At 40.4% G+C, this 20,285-nt stretch overlaps 1 protein-coding gene across 1 annotated transcript; it reads right to left on the bottom strand.

Annotated features, from left to right (window-relative positions):
• Window positions 1-1,822: 1,822 nt before the first annotated feature.
• On the bottom strand, window positions 1,823-14,659 carry LOC117806395 (protein FAM163A-like). Its single transcript, XM_034675329.1, has 5 exons — window positions 14,218-14,659; window positions 13,421-13,473; window positions 4,926-5,029; window positions 3,845-3,959; window positions 1,823-2,499 (listed from the first exon to the last, which is right to left on the bottom strand). Exons 4-5 carry the CDS (start codon window positions 3,935-3,937, stop codon window positions 2,122-2,124), a joined length of 471 nt encoding a protein of 156 aa, XP_034531220.1. The 5' UTR covers window positions 3,938-3,959; window positions 4,926-5,029; window positions 13,421-13,473; window positions 14,218-14,659; the 3' UTR covers window positions 1,823-2,121.
• Window positions 14,660-20,285: the final 5,626 nt, after the last annotated feature.

The following is a 20,285-nucleotide window of genomic DNA, read 5'->3' as shown; positions in this document are numbered from 1 at the left end:
TGAGTATATATCACAACTTGGCAGTGAACACTAACGCTCATCTAACTCGACAGAAAAAAAGTTGCGGGTATCATTTTCGGGCACAAATTTCTGTGAGGTGAGGAAACAAAGGCTCTCAGCTCAGTGGAAAGAACTGTGTGTGAGAATGTACACTAAAAATCTTCTTTATATATTTCTATATGTCATAATCTCTAATTTGTTTTATCAAATATCATTTAATTACATTTAAGTTAAATTTAAGGACAATGTCAAAGTGAATCCCTTCTTCCAAAAGTACATTTTCTCTTCTCTTCTCTCTGTGTTCCCCTGTTTGACAAAAACAGGCTGGAAGAATGATGGAGGACTCACATCTGGCATTAACTCAATAAAATACACATACAACTTTGACAGCCCTCACAAAAACTACAATAGCCTTAAAAATATAGATTCAAGCATATACTGCGGAGTAACACTGCATCATGTTCTTGTACTAAATAGCAGATACAATGGCTTATAGGATACAAAACTTAAGCTTTGAGATCAACAAATCATAAGTATAGTGTTTCTAATGACAAAATCCATGGAGGATGTTTCCTGTCTTTTTATCAATCTGTAAACATGAAAAAGATTAACCCTGTCAGTGGAAGACGCGGCCGAGTCCGTCCGGTTTCATTCTCACCAGAAGTGAAAATGAAACCAAACAACACTCGAATATGACTAGACTCATTCGAAAATTGCAGGTTGCGCAAATAACTCGTATTATCTCCTTCATGTGTTTACTCAGACAGAAACAGGAATCAGTGGTAGTTTCTGTAGCTGCCAAACAACCACTAATAGAAAAACTGTTAGCCCTCATGAACTGTAAACTGGAGGAGATGGGCGGTGGGGTGGGGGAGGGGCTAGCTCTTGAAACTTGGATTTGGTGAGATGACGAGGGGAAACGCTACAGGAGAGCAGAACAGAAACTCACGTGGATGTGTTAGTTCATTTCAGACTCTCTATCATGATACCAGATTCAGTCAGACTGTGAAGAAGTCCCAGCTCTTGTTGTAATTTATGCGAGGCTGACAATGATTGTTGGTGTTAAACCTCTTTAAACAGATTTCTCTCATGCAACAAAGAAAATACATTATTCTTAGCTCTTGAGTTTTATTTAAGGTATTTATAAAGGCATTTTAATTAAATCGACTAATCATTTGAAATAATGAATGCTTGAATAATTAACTATTGAGACATCTGACAGTTAGCATTTTAGCTGAACATGCAAAAAATGTAAAAAGGCAAGCGTACAGTTTAACAGACTGTATGGAGAATAAATTAAAACTATGAACGAATTATCAATTAAGAAGTCATTTTTTTTCTTTGAATGACATTAGTCTTTAATAGTACTGAATTACACTGGAACATCCCCAGCTAAGGTTGTTTTATTCTAGTTAGTTCTTGGTTTAAATGATTCTCATAAAAATATCAGTGTTGCAGTGCAGAAACAGTGCATATTAATCACATTAATTAATACTCTTTATGATAAAAACAAGTATAAAAGAAAATATGCCTTTTCTTTAAATCTGTAACTTTTGATAAGTTTCCAAGCGATCATAAACACGGCTTGCTGGAATTATTTAATATTTGCATCCCTTGCACGGACATGCAGTGTGACAAAAGGCTCCTCTTTTGTCACACTGCACACAGTCACATGTTCCTGTTAACTTCAAACGGTGCTACAGTTCAGTTAAATTCACAACTTAATTACCACACACATATTTCAGTACCACATTTAATTTAGTCCATCAAACAAATCAAGGTTCTGCACTTTGCTGTGGTTAAAACAGTTTTTTCTGCTTTCTGCAGAGCTCCATGGGCTTAGTCCAAGGATTAGTCGCCCACACAGAGACTCAGTCAGTGGGCACTGTGTATGGGCCACTCCACTGGATGAAAGAGCCTGAATTCTGCTGTAGATCTGTGGATGTACACCAATGTAGGCAACTGTGTTATTGTGCTGTTTTGTAATCCTCCTCAATTTAGTCCCAAACAAAGGATGTGTGTGTGTGTGTGTGTGTGTGTGTGTGTGTGTGTGTGTGTGTGTGTGTGTGTGTGTGTGTGTGTGTGTGTGTGTGTGTGTGTGTGTTTATTGTGCAGCAGAGGTCAGACCTGGGTGCTGTAGGGGCGTGGTGGAGGAGGAAACATGCCCTTGTGGCTGAAGTGGCTCAGATGGGGGGATCCCTGTGGAGTGACAGACAGGGGGAGACAGACGGACGGGTTCTCATAGTAGGTGTGGAAGCCGAGCCGCTCCCCTCCGTTACGCATGTCGTTTGAGATTCCAGAGCGGACGGAGTATGGGGAACACGTGGGGCAGTGGTTGTGGTGAGAACCTGTGTCCAGCTGATCCAGAGAGACAGGTGTGATAGCAGCACCATCCATAGCCAGGATATTGCAGGCATTGCAGGGGAAGTGAGAAAGAGGGTCCGGTCCCGCCGCAGGGCCCACGTCTGCCTCAGAACCATTCTTCTTACAGCAGTAATACTGCAGAGGGTAGACAGAGAGAAGTCCAGGAGACAGACTGAGAAAGAGGAGCTGGTAATTTTATACTCAGTGTATTTTAACATAACCGCCTACTGTATCATGAAGAAGAAGGCTATGCATATGATTAAGCCATTTGCTTTCTTCTTAAATAAAAAGATTCATACCACTCTGAAGTTGATTTGTTATGGCTTAGCTTAGCACACAGACTGAAATCAGGAGGAACAGCTGGTCTCTCTCTTAAAATGAAAATACACTTTAAAACTGCTTCAAGCATAAATATTTCTTCTTTAGTTAGATTAACTCATACTAAGCAGTACAATAAAACATATACACATTTATATTACTCATTGAGTACTGATAGCTAAGTAACAACAGCAAACATTATTATTCAGCCACTCACTACCTCACATTACTGTTAGCTTGCTAATATTACCATTTGCTAGAAATCTGTTACTTTCATATTGTGAGCATCAAAGGCTAGCACCATCAAATTGTGATATTAGCTACTAAATGCTCAAATTTTCACATTAGCACCTGTGTTAGATTATGGGGCGTATATGTTGTTCTACTTGAAATAAGAACTGGGCCAGAACCAGTAGACTGAGGGATAGTTTTATCCACCAGGCAGTCAGGATGCTGAACTCTCTCCCTGTTTTGCCCCCTCTTCCCATAGTGCCCCCTTCACAAACTTAACCCAGTCACTGATCCCCCCCCTAAATCAACGCTGAGGTCTGTCATCCTCAAGACTGAAATGCACACACTCACTTTGATTTTAAATTGCACTATAGCAAAGTTTTTGCACTGTTTTTGCACTGGATTTTATTATTTTTATAAGCTTACTTCTTATCTTTTTCTAGCTTTCCTATGTTTATCTGTTTTTGTCGTTGCTAGGGTCTGAGAGAGAAACGTTGTATCAAATCCTCAGTATGTCTGGTGCATACTGCAGTTTTTGACAATAAAGAAGACTTTGAACTTTGAACTTTGAGCTTAAAACTAATACAACTGTTAGCTAGAAATGTATGGCTTTAATATTGAATGGTACAGGCCAGCAAATTCAAATGTGATCTTAGCTAGCACGTGGTGCAATACATATGTTAGCATCTGTCTTATGTTAGCTGTGGAGTTATTATAAATGTTGTAATATTTGAAATAAGACCTTTCATAGACCTATAACTGTTGGCTGGTAATTTGTGCTTTTATTGATGGATTGCATAAGCTAGCATTATCAAGTAGTAACGTTAGCTAATAGGTGGTTGACTGCCAACGTCCATTGAACTATTTGTGTTTTCTTTTTTCCCCTTTAGCTTGCACATTCACTTTCATAAACACAGTGACACATTGATACCTGGAGTCTACAGTAACAGAGCACTGCTACAATGCACAGCAGTATCACTCCGGCGAGAATTCCTCCGGATATAACGATAGTTCCCGCTGACATTCGACCAGTTCTCCATCAAACCCTTCAGAGAGGAGAGAAGAACAGGGGGGGGGGGGGCAGAAGTTTTAAGACAGACAGAGAGAGAATAGAAAGAGCTTATTAGACCATCTTAATTTGAATTGTGCTGGAAATTCAGCTAAAATATCTGCAAAGTGCAGCATACTTATATGTCCGACAGAGTTTTCTATAATGCCTGCAAAAATAATCAATGTAGGCTGAATTAGTATATTCATATAACATCATGATGTAACCTCAACTGATGAAATGTGTTGTAACTAGTTCAGTAATCACGCTGCTTGTGTCAGACAGCTGGGGTAGTTTCAGGACTCACAGATACAGAAAGATGATAAGTTAGTGAAAAAAACAACCTCCAGGAGAGCTTTCATCTCTGATATATATATATATATTACAAATAAAACTGTGAGGAGGAGATGAGCACCATCCACTGCTAGTTTTGCGTCTTCGTGATAATACTAAATAATGTTTTAATTTCGCTGTTTAAGGTTAAAGAGAAAAACTGTTTTTTCACATATTACTTTAAGATGGTTAAAGACAAATCGCAGGACATGAAACCACAGCATGGTAATTAAGTGTTACTGGCTTGCAAATTATACAGTTATAAGAAATTTAAATAATAATTAACTTATTAACTGATCAGCAGCTAAAAAGCTAAGATGGACAATAGGCCAAATTTCAACAACTGGTTTATGAATAGGGCTAGCAACATCTCACCAAAGTGAACTAATGTTCAGTTATCTTTTGTTTAGGCAGTGCACACACACACGCACAAAAATACTAATAGTTTGTAAATGAAGCTAATCACCCTCTGGCTACAGCTCTGTACTAGACACACAAACATGGCAAATCCTGTTATTTCACTTTTAAGAAAACATCAAATAAGTGTATTTGTTTCAGTTATTCAAAGAAAACATTTTCTTCCATTGGTAAGGCAGTATCTTGATATATTATTATGCAGGTTGGGACTTACATTAGAAGACAGCAGGAGATGCAGAGACAGAGGAGTGAGTGCAGGTTGGAAACCATGACAGGCCTGTTGAGGGTTTCTCTCAAAACTTCTTCTCACTGCAACACCTGAACAAAAACAACAGGATTAACTCAGAGAGGGAATAGAAAAGTACAGGATCCCAGCGCTATGCACATTTACTCAAATACGGTGTTTAAAGTTGCTTTTCTCTGACTTGACTTGCAGATGGCTGTCTAATGAGTCTGGTTCTGCTCGAGGTTTCTGCCTGTTAAAAAGATGTTTTTTCTTGCTAAATGCTGCAAAGTGCTCTGCTCATGGTGGATTAAGTTGAGATAAGACTGAGTCCTGTCTGTAAGATGGGACAGGATGTTATCCTGTCTTGATGTTGGGTCTATGTTAATAATGTAGCATAGAGTACGGTCTAGACCTGCTGTGTTTGTAAAAGCGTCTTGAGATAACGTTGTGATTTGGCGCTATATAAAGGAAGATTGATTGATTTTTATGAGAATCAAGTATATTTTAGCCCTCACATTTTGAACATAATGACTGTTGATGGAGATCAAAAAATGTTTAACCTTGACCTCGTGTTTCTTGGTTTGATAAACCGAGTGTGAACCAAAGTACTCGGTTTTACAAAAAACAGCAAGTCATCACGATCGACACGCTGGAATCACTTTGTGGTTTTTGGTGGCCAAGAGATTTTTAATCCAAATTAAAGATGTCAAATGAATAAACTGCTTGTTTCAGCATGAAGATAAATCCCACCTCACATGTAATCTGGTTTACAATAAAGACCCACAAAGACAGGCAGGGATTAGATAAAACATCAGGCTTCGTTCAGGAATATTAACAGCATCACCTGCTAAATTCCAACAGGACCACTCTAGATGTCAAACAGACACTCAGGATGGAGGAGGATTAGCATGCTGAACGCATCAGCTCTACTGTTCACCCTCACCATATGGCTGCTAAGTTGTATGCATATGTGCTGTACAGTTTCAGCATACTAAATCTGACTTGTGCATGTATCACCTGTCACTATAGCTTCACTGTGACTGATTCAAGAGCACCTCACAAAGTTACATGAAAAACCAGCCACAACTGGAATCCATACAATCAAATAACAAGAGACATGATTACTACACCATTCAAAACAGAACTCAATGTCTGGATGATTGCACAGGAGACATCTCGCTAAGGTAAAGTGAGGGAAAAATATAGGTATGCACAAACACACAAATTTCAGCCATGTATTGGGATTCAGTTCCTCCAGTGCGTGCTCTGCAATGCAGGAAAGTAATCTTAAACAAATAGCTCTGATTGGCAGAGTCACGTATTAGCAAAATTGGTGCAAATGAAAAGAAATCATGAGTCCCCTCTCATAATCATCCTCACTGCACACAGCAAATGCAGCATCTCGCTTGAAATGGACCTCACAAACAAGTCCATCTGACAGAGAGCGAGAAACCAGCTGCATGCGACAGACAGAATATGTATAGAGCTGCCTTGATTTCCCTTTACTGCCACTCACATTAAAACAACAAGCAAACAGTCTAATATTAATTCACTGAGAGAGGAATGACCTTTCTATCAGCATATAAAATGCATGATTTTGACATTAATTTAGACTAATTCATATGGTTGAGCTCCGGCTGAACTACTAATCTCAAACTCTGTCATTATGGTAATTACAACACCAGAAGACTTTGTATAACTACTGTTCAAGTTGATTAGCTCAAACATCCCGGCACTTCTCAGTGGAAAAACAACATTTAATTATCCCAATTACACTGATGAAAAAATATCAAGCTTCTTTCTCATTACTGCTGTATTAATGTAATTTTCTAAAAAGCTATAAGCCTCTGAAGGCTTTGATTCACTGGGAAATTTTGTCTTAATGCCCAATGTAATGGCTTAAATATTCTAGCACTTGTATTGTCATTACTGGGGAATCTCATCCAGAGGGAGAAAATCAATCCTAGTGTGGGGTTGAGTGGTTTTGGTGTGCTGCATGTTCCCCTACCTTTTTCTTTCTTGTGTGCTTTTCCCAACAGTCTGAATGGAAACAAAAATCCAGGGTAAGCAAGGTGCACGCTTCTAAAATATGCAAGGAAAGGATTAAAGTTTAACAGTGAATGCACATGAAGCTCTGACAGAATCATAGAGAAAAATGTGTGTGACCGTGTGAGTTGAAACGAGCATGTTTGGCTCCCTAGCAGACAGCTCACTCGGCGCAGTATCTTCCATTGCGTCATAGTACTAAATTATATACACCACGGTCCACGATAATGTAGTTAAAAGCGAAGTGAAGTCTCTCTTAGTCCCCATTTCTCCCTCTCTTCATCTCCTCTCTCTCCAGCTCGCTGCCTTATGTCTCCTCATTTCTCCTTTTACCTCTCATTCACTCTTTTAGCCGGTTCTCCTCTATCATTCCGATTCCCTTTCACTTCATGGCTTCAAAGCTAACGCAGTGCATCACGTCTGCAGCTTCTGTCGCACATTATGAACCAATTTGAGCCTTATCAGGTGTGTATTGGCAGAAATGAAGCAAGGGAGTCTTTGGAAAACCAAAAAATGTGATATTTGGACTAACATGCAACCAAATGATGCTAGAAAGGCAGCATGGAGGTGAAGATTCAGATTAGAGAATTTCCGACAGACCAGAGAGACAAAAACACAAAGTGACAGAGGTTGGGAGACTCGACTCTAACGCTGTCACAGTATCTTAACCAGCACAGTTCAGAAATGACTCTCAGTGGATTTGGAGCTGTCGGATTCAATTAGGAAACACACACAAACACAAATCCAAGTGAAACCACACATTTTACAAACCCTTTGTTCACAATACAATGCCTGAAAGGAGTCAGAGGATCTGCCAGAAATCCTGTCAGTTCCCGACTTAAACGAGCGACAGGAATCAATGAGACAGTCACAGAGGAGACGACGGGGATCATATTGTACCAAATAAAACAAACCTCATGTTAGTGATGTTGTGTACTACAACTCCCAGGTGGCCACTGGACCAATGTCAAACACTACGACGAGCTTCAGTGACGGTTAGTAAATGATCCAGGATTTCATTGTACAAGAGAAATGTGTATCCCTGTGATTTACAGGGATTTGACTGAAGCTCAGTGGTAATGCTGTTTTGTTGTTTGTACGAGAGAGAGAAACAGAGAGAGAGAGAGAAATAAATGTGCAAAAAGAAACAAAGACTGTGCATAACATAAAACTCAGACATAGATAAAACTAAATGACTACATAAACTGAGAGATGAATAGGCTGGAGCCTCAGCAATATTGTCCCCTCAAGGCCCTTACACGGAGGAGGCAGGGAGATCATACAGATAGTTGTTGAATCACGTGAGGTGGTAATTTCCCAATATAGCCAAAAAAAGGCTGCCATATTTTATCATAGAGTACTTATTTTGATGACTTCTGAGATCCATGCCCAGAATCTGGGTGTCAGGATGGAAGACCAGCTGACCTTTCAGGTTCGTGTAGCCTTGATTGCTCTGTCATGCCGATTTACCCTCTGTAACACCAGGAGGATCAGACCCTACCTGACAGAGCATGCAACACAGATCCTGGTACAAGCTCTTGTAATGTCACACATTGAGTGATGCAACTCCTTACTGGCAAGCCTCCCTGCATGCACATTCAGATGATCCAGAATGTAGCGCATCATGTCTTCAACCAACCCAAGCAGCACACATCCCTCTCCGATGGCTTCCAGTTGCAGCTCGCATCAAATTCAAAACCCTACTTCTTGCTTATAAAGCGCCAACAAAAATGGCATCTGCCTACCTAGAATCCTTCATCCAGATCTGCGCTCCCTATCACCCGCTACGCTCGGCAAATGAAAGGTTCCTGGTGTTCCCATCACAACAGAGCCATAAGACACTAGCCAGACCCTTCCCGTCTTTTGTCCCCGGGTTGTGGAATTAATTACCTAACTCCATTCGATCTGCAGAGTCCTTCTCTACCTTTAAGAAAAAAAGTTAAAGACATAGCTCTTCAGGGAACACCTAAGCTAGACTCGTCCAATCTTTAGTTCTCAGTGGTAGAATGAGTTATCCAACCAAATTTGATCATCACAGTCTACTACGACTTCTGAGACACTTTGGACCCAGCTCTTTGGGAGAACTCCACACCTGGTAGTTTGGTACCAAAAATGATGTTGATGGTGTTGTAAGTCTCTTTGGACAAAAGCATCAGCTAAATGAAATTGAATCATTGTAACACATTCCAACTGGCAGTGGGAGATCTGACTTCCACTTCATAGCAACTCATTTTTTAGCAATGACCAGTATTCGGTTAAAGTAATGGTGATAAGGTTTGAGTTTAGACTTTGAAAAGTTGCCCGAAAAGCACTAATTGGGATGCACATTTAAGCTCTTGAAACTTACTGACAAAGCAGAACAGCCCACACCTCAGTGACTTTTACAACTGAGCATGAACAAAGCATTTTTAAGCTAGCTAATATTTTAGCTATTAGCACTTATATATCTGCTTTATCACCTGAAGATTTAAAAATATATTCTGTATCAGAGAACATTTAAAATAGTGATTGAAAGTTAACTTAATTTGTTCATGTTTACTAAGGTTATAAATCAGATGAATAGGATTGTCTTTTAGATAAATGAATATACAGTTTAACTTTTTTCAGCTAACATGGTAGGCGCCTGCTGGTCACAAACAGGATTAAAGCCCTCCTGCAGCCACTTTACTTCTCAGACACGTTCACTTCTGCTATAAAGTCTATGGCTGAATCACTTTCCTGGAGTTAGTTAGACTCATAATAAGACACAAACGCCACTCAACAATTAACAGCTAGCTGTAGCTAAAAGTTAGCCCTGTAAACATCAAAGCATAGGTTTGTTGATAGCTGTTTGTGGTTTTCATATTAGCTTGGGTTGATTCCAGCAGCTTAACTGAAGTTTTTTTTGTTTTCCACAGGAATAATGAGGTCTTTACTTTTTGGCACAACTCTGAATCCCTTCTCCAAACACGTCTTCTATGTGGCGCTGCTATAGGGTATTTCATTAGAGCAGAACCGCTTAGTCAGTTTATCCATTAGAATTATGATTGAAGGGTATTAGCAAAAATGTAATAATTCTGTGGTGTTTTAAAGGAAAAATGCAAATATTATCTGGTTCCCCCTTCTTCAATTCTTGTCCTTGAGGCTTTTCTTTACCATAAATCACAGTGAACTGAGGAAAAAAGGATAATTCTGCTTAATTGACTAGAAAACAGGACTTGTGAGCACTTAAAAAAAACACCTAATTGAACTGAACGCAGCTTTTTTTGTGTGATTTGCATGTAATTTTCATATTAATATCATCATCTTGATCAGAGAATCCTCTCATTTTTATTTTGAGGTTGATATAAACAATATAACCTAAACAAAAAATGAATGTACTCATTTTCTGGCCCATATCTCTCCTTCTTTCTTTCACGAATCGTTCTAAAAACAGTTGATCACCTTTATTCAAGCTACACCAACCTCATTTGGTTAAGCCCTTCATAGTGTTGGGAATGTTAAGAGAGGTGGAGAGGTTTCACCTTCCACTTGCAGAACTATATTTAGCAGTTTTGTCGTCTCTTGACACGGTGAAAAGCAGGAGATGAGAGGCAGCAGAGAGAGGTGTCATATTTTAATTTGTTTTCTCTGTGGGAAATGAAACGATCCTAGCAGTCAGCTAAATGCCAACCCACAGAAACACTAGAGTGTGTGTGTGTGTGTGTGTGTGTGTGTGTGTGTGTGTGTGTGTGTGTGTGTGTGTGTGTGTGTGTGTGTATGTTTGAACAACCAGCTCAAACATGCACACACACACGCTTACACAACCACAGCTAAACAAATCCCTAATTGAAAGTTGGAGAGGTAAAATGACTGCATCCCTCGAAAGTTTGGAGTGGGATGATGTGGTGATGATTTGTGTTTTAAATTAAAAACTCTTTCTCCCATGTGACACCTGGGTGAGCCATGGAAGGAAAATTTAATTAGAAAACATAACTTTAAACTATAGGTTAGGGGAATAGCTCCACATTCTAGAAATATGCTTATTTGCTTATAAAGTGGGAGTAAGGTGATTTACATCGCTCTCATACGTATCCATTAAATATGAAGCAGGAGCCAGCAGTTTATGAGCAGAGCTTAGCTTTAAGACTAGGAAAGCAGTCAAGATACTCAGTCCAAAGGTAGATATATCTGTTTGTTACTTCTTCTTCAGCTCAACAGTCTTGTTCTTTTCATCCACACAAACAAAGACACATTATGTCTGATGTGCTGTTAAGAGTGCTGGACTGTATCTTGGCCAGGAGCAGTGTCTTCCTTGGGTCTTATCATCATTCTAAGATGAGGTACAATCAGCCGAAACTGCAGGAGGTGGCTCACTGAGCCAGGCCAAGAAACAGTCCAAATAATCCTCAAGAGTCAGGGGTGAATCGTGGTTTCAGGCTTCATGCTAAGGTAACTGTTTCTTCATTTCAGCTAAACAAAGGCACGAAACATAAAAAGTGGCATGTCTTCCCTGAGATCAAAGCAAACTCTTAAAACGTTGTTTTCTACAACAAGCATTGAAAATTCCCATTTATAACAAAGAGTTTAACGAAAATCCGCAAATCCTTCCATTAAGATCTCAAACAAAGTAGTTTTCTTCTTATCTTTTAACATCCACGCCAAAATGAGAATCAAGCCAAGTCATACAGACAGATTCTTGCATTTTTAGTAAATCTTTGCCATCTTTATGCCTGAACTGTTGCTGAACAAGAAGGCATGTGGACACACCAAGCTGCAACCTCTGGCTGTGAGAAATGAAGCCGGTGCTGAAGTGTTAAAACTGCAGTTCCTCAAGTGTCCACTTGAGGCTGGCTCTAGAAGTACCGGAAAGCACATATACACCCATTCAAAAAGCTGATTTTTTTACAGCAAAAATAAACATGTTTACAGCCTTGTACAAAAAGGGGTTTTAGTTTGATTACCTTATTTCTCTAACCGCACACACTATACAGTAGGTCACATTTTTCTAGAACTCAAAAGGCCTACTTCAACTATGCCTCTTTGCATCTTGCTAGGTGGACTGAAGTTAGGTTGAGTCAGCATTTCCAAAATGGCACCCACAGGTGATGTGCTTTGAAACTCTGCTTCAGAAAAAAATGGGTGACTTCACGGAGACTACGTCCATGTAATATAGAGTCCATGGGACGCGCATAGAGGTGAACACATATGGCAACCCTTGCTCAAAACTGAAAACTGTATTCAAAGAAACTAACAAAAACCATAAAACTGTTATTAATAAATTAGCATATGTCCTCCTCTCCATCTTCCGAGTGCTAATACAGTTAATGCTTCAGTCATAGTCCAAGTCTAAGTATAAGCATTGCTGGAGTCCCAGTAGAGTCAAGAGAAAATCAGGGTTTCAGTCAGGCTCGAGTCTGACTCCTGAACTGGCACACTGATTGACATCCTGGTTATCCAAAACATTTTAGGGCATCAGTATCCTGCGTCAGTGCAGAAAAAATGAATATAGTACCTTTGTGAGAAACTCTAGGTGTGATGTTTAAAAAATAATTTGAAAGCTGAAATTATGCGTTTAATTTCAGCTTTCAAAGCCAAACAGTGAGTGAGTTTTAACTCATTTCAGATGGAGTAAGCAGAAAAGCTGAGAAGATAGACAGTCCTGACACATACAGATAAGAGAGAGGGATGGAGGGATAGGGGGGCAGTGCCAGAGAGGCTCTCTGATATATCCATTCTTAAATGATGAAATGAATATTTCGTTGAGGTGGCTTCTAAGTTTGTGCTGGAAATCACAGCGAGTCTCTGCAATTTTAAAGCCCCGGGGCTTCAATTATTCAAGTATCATTCCTTTTACAATATTTTTCCATCACAGGGCAATTTAGCCAGGTAGTAAAATCTGGACTTTTCTGTATCGTCCATCTCTGAAAGCACTCATCTCAGCGTGTGAGGAGAGGAACACATCCACATCTAGGACAGAGACACCCACAGCTCGAGCAGGAGGGAACAAAGACAGCAAAGAGTGGGGGGAGGAAAAGTGGATGATTTCATTTTCAGATAGTCTAAACGGAATTCAGTCAACCGTTTTTTCCATATGACTGACACACCTACACTCCCTCAGGTCTCCTTTTGTGTTTTAAGGGTTACCAAATGTTAGATTTACCCATGGTTATTAATGTTGCATTATTTATGTTGGAATTTAAAAAAAAATGTATGTGTGTACTGAGACCTGTGCAGATAGTGCCCAAAAAAATAGGAGCGAGACCCCAGCTGAAGATAACAGAGCTAAAACACAAGTGAACACTTTCCGCAACAGAGTTCGCCAAGAGCAAAATCCCTGAGGTACACAGCAGAGATCAGAGACACCACAGGAGCAAGCCTTGTGGGCAAAAGGTTTTCTCATTGGCTCCTGTTTGACCCTGTAGAGTGTGTGTGTGAAGGGAGAGATAAAGGTGAATAAGCTCTAACACACAACTTACCTGCAGAAGTCACCATCTGGGGGATATCATCCTCGACTGTGCAGCAAAGCCCCCTGGGAAAGCAATAAAAAGAAGAAAAGGGAGAAAAAGGCATGACATCAGTAGTAAGTGTGATGTGAGGAGATGCCAGAGCCTCATGGTCAGCAGCAGCAGCAGCAGCATGTGGTCAGCAGCACTGCAGCTCTGGTAAATGAGGAGATCTGTCTTCATTCACATCTGATATCAGTCATCACTCCTGCATCTGTACACCCAGCCACTCTCACACTTTCAGGCAGTGCTATGAGGCTTTGGTTTGACTTGACTAATTTTACACTTGTAAGTCTAGATTGTATCTATAAATGAACAGAGCACAATGAAAACACACATTATGATACATAATCTGAACAAAAGTGTCCATAATGATGAGGAAAAAAACAGATTGTGGGTCATTGATGCTGTTTCTCTTAGTGTTTGCAAACAGCCCAGTGTTTATTTATCTAACAGAATAAAGGTTAAGATAAAAGTAAAAGCTCGCCTTGAGTCGATCAGCTCACCATACTGTCCAGAACATGTTAACAATTTAGTATGATTCAAGTAATGTCCAATACAGGTGTATGGGAGCTATTGGCAAGATAAAAACATAAATTAGTACTTTTCTGAGATAAGCAGAGGTAATGTTTTAACTGAATAGGCGGCTGGAGGTCAATTTAGCAGCTGTTCCATCACTGATGATCCTCATTTTCACTCAATTAAGCGGATAAATTGCTGCGCAAAGCCGTTATAGGCGCGCGGATGGTTGTAAAGCCAAAGTGCCTTACCTTTCAGACTGAGGGAAATCTCAGCAACCTGTTTGAGAGCCCGTTTGTCTCTTTAATTACTGCGTTCGGTCCAGGAATCGTATGCAGATCCACACACAATAAAGTCTGGTGATTTCCTTTCCAGCTCCGGTCACTAAAGACGCCCGGAGCCCCCCTGTGCTCGCGCAACAACCGGAACCATCACGTCATTATCCGTCGTCTTTTATCCCCTCTGTTCTCACAGCCAGGTGCCAACGAGGAAGGCCGGTGGGAAATCTCATGGCAACCTCCTCCTCCTCTGTGAAGCGCGATGGACAGATAGGATGAAGCGGCAGTCCGGCTCATGAGTGGCATATCTCGGCATGGCTGCGTCCTCAGCGCGGGCTGTTGGGGGAGGTTTGGCACCCTGCTGCCGCCGGTCCCGGTGGTGGGGCCGGGTGGACAGAAAGGCAGGGGATGCGACAATGATACCGTTACCGGGAGGATGGGGAGGGGATTGTGGTGGTGCCAGGGGGTAGAGGGTTGTAACCACCCTGAGAGTAAAACCACAGGGCCAGTTCTGTACTGTACAGCCTTACACTGCCTTTGTTCAAGACAGTGGCACACAGCCTTGAACTCACCATGAAAAAAAACTTTTTACCACCTTATTGGTCCTCAAAGAAAAAAGGCCCATCTCTTAGTAAGGTGGCCCTGAAGGACAAAACACATTTACAAAAGATGAAACAATTTTACAAAGTTGGAGACAAATTTACATTTTGGATTTTTTTTTTTACATTTTATGAAACAAAATTAAATCAGCAAAACACTTTTACTAAGGCTAAGCAAATTTACATTTAAGGAAACAAAAAATGAAACACTTACAAAGTTGGAGACATTTTTACAAACGATGGAACACTTTTACCATTTCTGAAACAAATTAACATTTAATTTTCACGGAAAGGGAATGTACCAAATACCGGAAGTGATCATGAAGTGATCGAGTGAGGGGCCATTTAGTTTGTTTTGATGGAGAGAAACCAAATGGAGATGGACTTGGTTTACATATTAGGACATCCTCGGGTCTCAGAGAGAGGTGTCAGACCTTAGATGAAAAAGCAACATGTCTCCGGAAAAGCTCCATCATATCTCCCAAAAAAACGTTCATCATGTGTCAGAATTCAGATGAAACGGTCTCAGACCACATCGCCTCAGGCTAAACGGAGTCAGACTAAAAGGAGTCAGACTAAAAGGAGTCAGACTAAAAGGAGTCAGACTTAACGGTGAGAGTGTTCTGTTGTTTGTAAACTTGTCTCCAACTTTGTAAAAGTGTTTCAGCTTTGTAAATTTGTTTTGGCCTTGGTAAAAGTGTTTTGCTGATGTAATTTTGTTTTATAAAATGTAAAAATGTTTTCCAAAATGTAAATTTGTCTCCAACTTTGTAAAAGTGTTTCATCTTTTGTAAATTTGTTTTGTCCTTCAGGGCCACCGTATCTTAGCCTGTATTGACTATGTTTCAAAGCACTTATTGCATTTTTAGATGTCTTTTCATAAAAGAACTTGGAGAAGTAAACCAAATCTATCATGGGCTTCAACACAGCAGCGGTGAGCATAGAAGTAAGCCTTTCAAAATTGAAATTTAGTATTAAAGATATCAAACTGTTGGATTAAAAAAACATAATATTATAGCCTTTAAACAACAACTGAAAATAATGATAAAAAATTAAGTTAATCAGAGAAGTGTGGGGCCCCTTGTTCCTGAATGGGATCCTGCTCTGTCCTGCTGCTGGCCTCTGTTTGTCAATTAAATTCAGTCTTGTAATTATTGTATTGATGTATGTACTTTTTTAGAGTATCTTTTTTTGTCTTCCCTCTCCTCCTCTGCTTTGAGGACTGAGATTGCATACCAACAACCATGATCCATAGTATGACCAAGCTGATCACTGTGTTCTAATGTTGTATGTTTTTGTTTGTTGATGTAAATCTCTCAACACTGTCACTCATAAGTACTGTGAACCTATTACCTCTTTGTGTACAAGAATTTAATTAACAAAACTGTTAAAAAAAAAAGTTAAGTAATAGAAAGCAATGATAAAAATTTGTGCTTCAGAAGCCTAGGCAAGGGCGCGGCCAATGTATGCAACCTGTCTCTGAATCTCATTGGCCACCCCAAAATCCTAAATTATGATAAGCTATTTTCCCTATCTGTACTGTTTTTAAACAGACTTGCAGTAGCTTTCTTTGTGATTGAATGTAGAATGTTTTCTTTCTTAGTGCCTTCCATGTGACTTTGGACAAACACCTTTTTCCCTTATGTGTCTCCACTCTGTTGTGTTTCTTTCTTTTTTTTAAATTAAAATCAAAATAACTGTAAACAGGAATGTGGTATATAAACTGTATGATACTTAAATGATAGTTATTATAGTGAAATCAGAGAGAGTAAATGCGACTGACTTGTATAATGTGTGCACAGATACTCTGGCCACTCCTGATTCCACACAGAAGTATAACCCAGGCTTAAGACTACAGGGGCTTGGTTAGGAATTCTGAGCCCCAGTACAGATATCTACCTCTCTCTACTGGGGATGGAGATTACTGTTCTTCATTTTATCTTTCCTGCCCCCCCTCTCTACATGAATCAGGAACACGGATTCAGTCAGCCAGTACCAGCTTCAACCCAGTGACCTCCACCTTATGAGGTAGCAATTCTAACCAACACACTACTAAGCTGCCTTTCATTGCTTTCTTTGTTTGGGAACCCTCCAGTTGGTTTGTACCCAAGTAGGAGGTAGAAACAACACTCTCCCTCAGCACACTAATGCCCCAGCTGGAGTTCAAACCTAGAACCAGCTCACTGAAAGGCAGCAGAGCTAACCACCACACCACCATGTCAGCAGTAAGTATTAATTTCCATCGTCAACACATTTACGTTTAACATTGGAAGGACCTTGCCATGGTTTAAACCCCAGAGCCAGCTCACTGAAAGACTAGCAGAGCTAGCCACAATGCTACTGGGCAGCTTGTCAATGCTTTCTTTGTTTGGGTTTAACCTTCCAGTACAGTATGGTTATTCAAAAGCATGACCAACACTCCAGTGGGGGAAACCAAACACATTTACCTTCAACGCCTGAAGGTCCCATCGATGCATTCTCCTACGACATCAAGCTGTCGAGCAATATTTAACTGTATACGTATTTTTACATCCATTACATTATGATAGTAATAGAAAAAAAGACCCCACAAGGAGAGGAAGAATCAGAATCCAATAAGTTCTTGCCTTGAGGGGGCGCAAATTTCAGGGTGTAACACCATGTTATGGTTAAAAGCTTTGAATGGGTCATAATAGCAATGGAGGGCTGGTTGTAGCAATTACATAGAGCTGGTTTGGGCTGTGGTGGTGAGGCCTATTGTGATGTCTTTTCATGGGTCCCAGAATTCCTGATGACAGCCCTGCTTCTTCTGCTAGTGTTTGATTACCATGTACCCCATGCCTCAACCTGTCAGGGCCCTGGGTGGTCAATCCCACTTTTCTTCCCATTACATCCATGTTCAGCTCCACTGGACCACTTCTACTTCTGACCTTTTGGGAAGGGCTGCAGGATGTTTATATTGATGCAGACTTGAATGACTTTAAAACTCTTCCCCAATGAATTACCGGGGTTTCAACATTTAGCCTGAGGAACAGCAAATATCCTGAGGCTTTTTGATATTTGAACTCTAAGCACTTGCAGTAGAGGACGCCGTACGAAAAATCTGTCAAAAGCAAAGGTATACACATTTTACTGTAAATCAGAGGGTAAGAAAACTAAGAAATCATTCAAAAGCCTCTTTCTTGTTCTCAAAACTTAGATTTTAGGTAAAAGCTCCTGGAAACACAAAATAATACAAGCAAAGAAAACGCTTCAATCTGCTTTATATGGTCCTGAAGTTCACTGTAAGAATTAGGAAAACTCTAAGGCAATCTTGTCTCTATTTGCTCATATATGTGTAAGTGGGGGATTATTTCATAAATCTCTTTTAAAGTATCTTCATCTTCCAAATTCCCCAAAGCAACTGGAGCCAACCGTCTCAAGATACTTCTGTAAACAAAGTCCATCTGGACCATAATACCCCAATAATGAGGAGATTTAGCCGGGCTACACTTGTTTAAGTATAATCTTGATCCAGTAAAGTGGCTCATCTCTCTCCCATTTCTCTGCTTCTGTGTGTCTCTGGCTAAGTTAAGCTAGCCTTGTAGCAGGGGGCTGATGAAGGCGGACCAGTGGGAGTTCTAAGATTACTGCTCAAATTGAATAAAGCAGTCGACACATTACAGCGGCTTAAGATACACCCCACTGCACTGCTTAATTTAAAGCCAGCACAATGTTGTACACGACACACTGAAAAACACACACAAACAACATGCTTTCAACTCGCCAGCCTTACTAACGCCATCTTTTCCTCCCTCTACCGTCCCTCTCATTTTCTCTCCGAGACACACAAACACACATGGTCTGAGCACACACACATAAAGTGACTCACAAGCACTCAGCATGGCCCCTGTCTCATGACTTGAGTTCATTATTGCCTTGGCAGGGTTTCTCAGATGAAATTAGAATGACAACAGGAATGACACAGAGTGTAGCAGTGGAAAGTTTACACAGGGTGAAGTGGAGCGTGTGTGTGTGTGCACTGAACAAATCTAATCTTCTCTGATTCATGGGTAAGCTTGTCTGCATGCATTTGTGCTACATTTCCTCTTTGCGTATGTACCCAGTCTAAGAGATGGAGAAGGAGCGGGAAAGAGAAAGAATGGCTTCTGACAGCAGAACACAGCAGGAGAGCGGCTCTCCGGGACACAGTCACAAAGCTTTTCTTAGCAGGACCACCAGTTAGTGTTGACAGCAAAGGCTGAGTTCATTTACTGGCAATACTACTTGTGACACAGTTTCATACCCCAAAGGCTGAAGTATGACTTCCTGATCCAAAAGAGTGGTGGGACACTGCTGCTCTCTGTTGAACAGGCAGACAGTAGGGCGAGGCAGATTCTTATATTTCCTCAAAAGCACAGAAGACATATGGAGAAGACACAATTTTTTTGGGTTTGTCTAATGATTTCCATTAAGTGGCATCAATTTGGCCTAGTGTTTATCGCATGGCCTTTCAACAGAGGCGACAGTCTTCAAAGCGGACAGCTCAGGTTTAATTTAAACCTGCATCTCCTTGCAGCATGTCATACCCCCCAATCTCTCCCTGTTTCCTATTTTGTCCACTGTATTTTCTTAACAAAGGCATTGGAGTCCCCCGTAACACCTTCATTCTTTGCTTTTATAAAACATGCAGATGAAGCCCCAAATGTAGATTTGTGGCGAAATGTCTTAGCAAGTCCTATTGGCTTAGGTCAGTTTCAGACATAATTTTACGCTGTCATCAAGGTAAAAAACAAGAAATCAATGAGTCAATGTCCTTGGTGAATGACCAAATACGGAAATACTGATTCATTTATTGCAACTCTGGCAAACTGCATTTATAGTGCTATACATGAAGGCTGTCTGTCAGTCAAGGCAGCCTTGCAAGTAATTATGCAAAACTTGCAACCTTGGTGTGAACACTTCCCCATTGGCCTCATTTCTCAAGACTGGACATTGCTAGTTGGTGTTTAGTGCAGTAAATGTAAGCTAGTGGACAGTAGGGTCCTTTCTGACCAGGCTGTAATTCTGGGCATCTTAACATTGGAATCAATGGGGATTCTTGGGCTTTTGCAACCTGCCTCAAGTGGACTCCTGATGAACTGCTGCTTATTCAAACACTGCAATTGTGAGCATGTTAGCATGCCAACCATGGCACCTCAAGAGCTGTTATTTTTTGCATTTCTTTCCAGAATGAAAAAAACAAAACTATTCTGATACTATCAAAACTACAGTTTATAAAAATATTTTTTTTGCCTTGAACAAGAATGAAATCTGAAAAGAGAAAGCAGTCAGAATGTCACAGTTTGTTCTGTTTGAACTGTGAGACCTTTTATCGCCAGAGACAGGCAAAAACTGTCGGTTACAATCCGTCACAAGGAGACTATAGCTACAGTAAATCATGTAATAGTGAAACCACAGAGTGTTTTATTTCTCAGTGAAGAC

The sequence above is a fragment of the Notolabrus celidotus genome, chromosome 22 (genome assembly GCF_009762535.1).
Source record: "Notolabrus celidotus isolate fNotCel1 chromosome 22, fNotCel1.pri, whole genome shotgun sequence".
Taxonomy (NCBI): domain Eukaryota; kingdom Metazoa; phylum Chordata; class Actinopteri; order Labriformes; family Labridae; genus Notolabrus; species Notolabrus celidotus.
The sequence above is the reverse complement of the archived record's forward strand: the minus strand, read 5'-3'. Positions and strand labels throughout refer to the sequence as shown.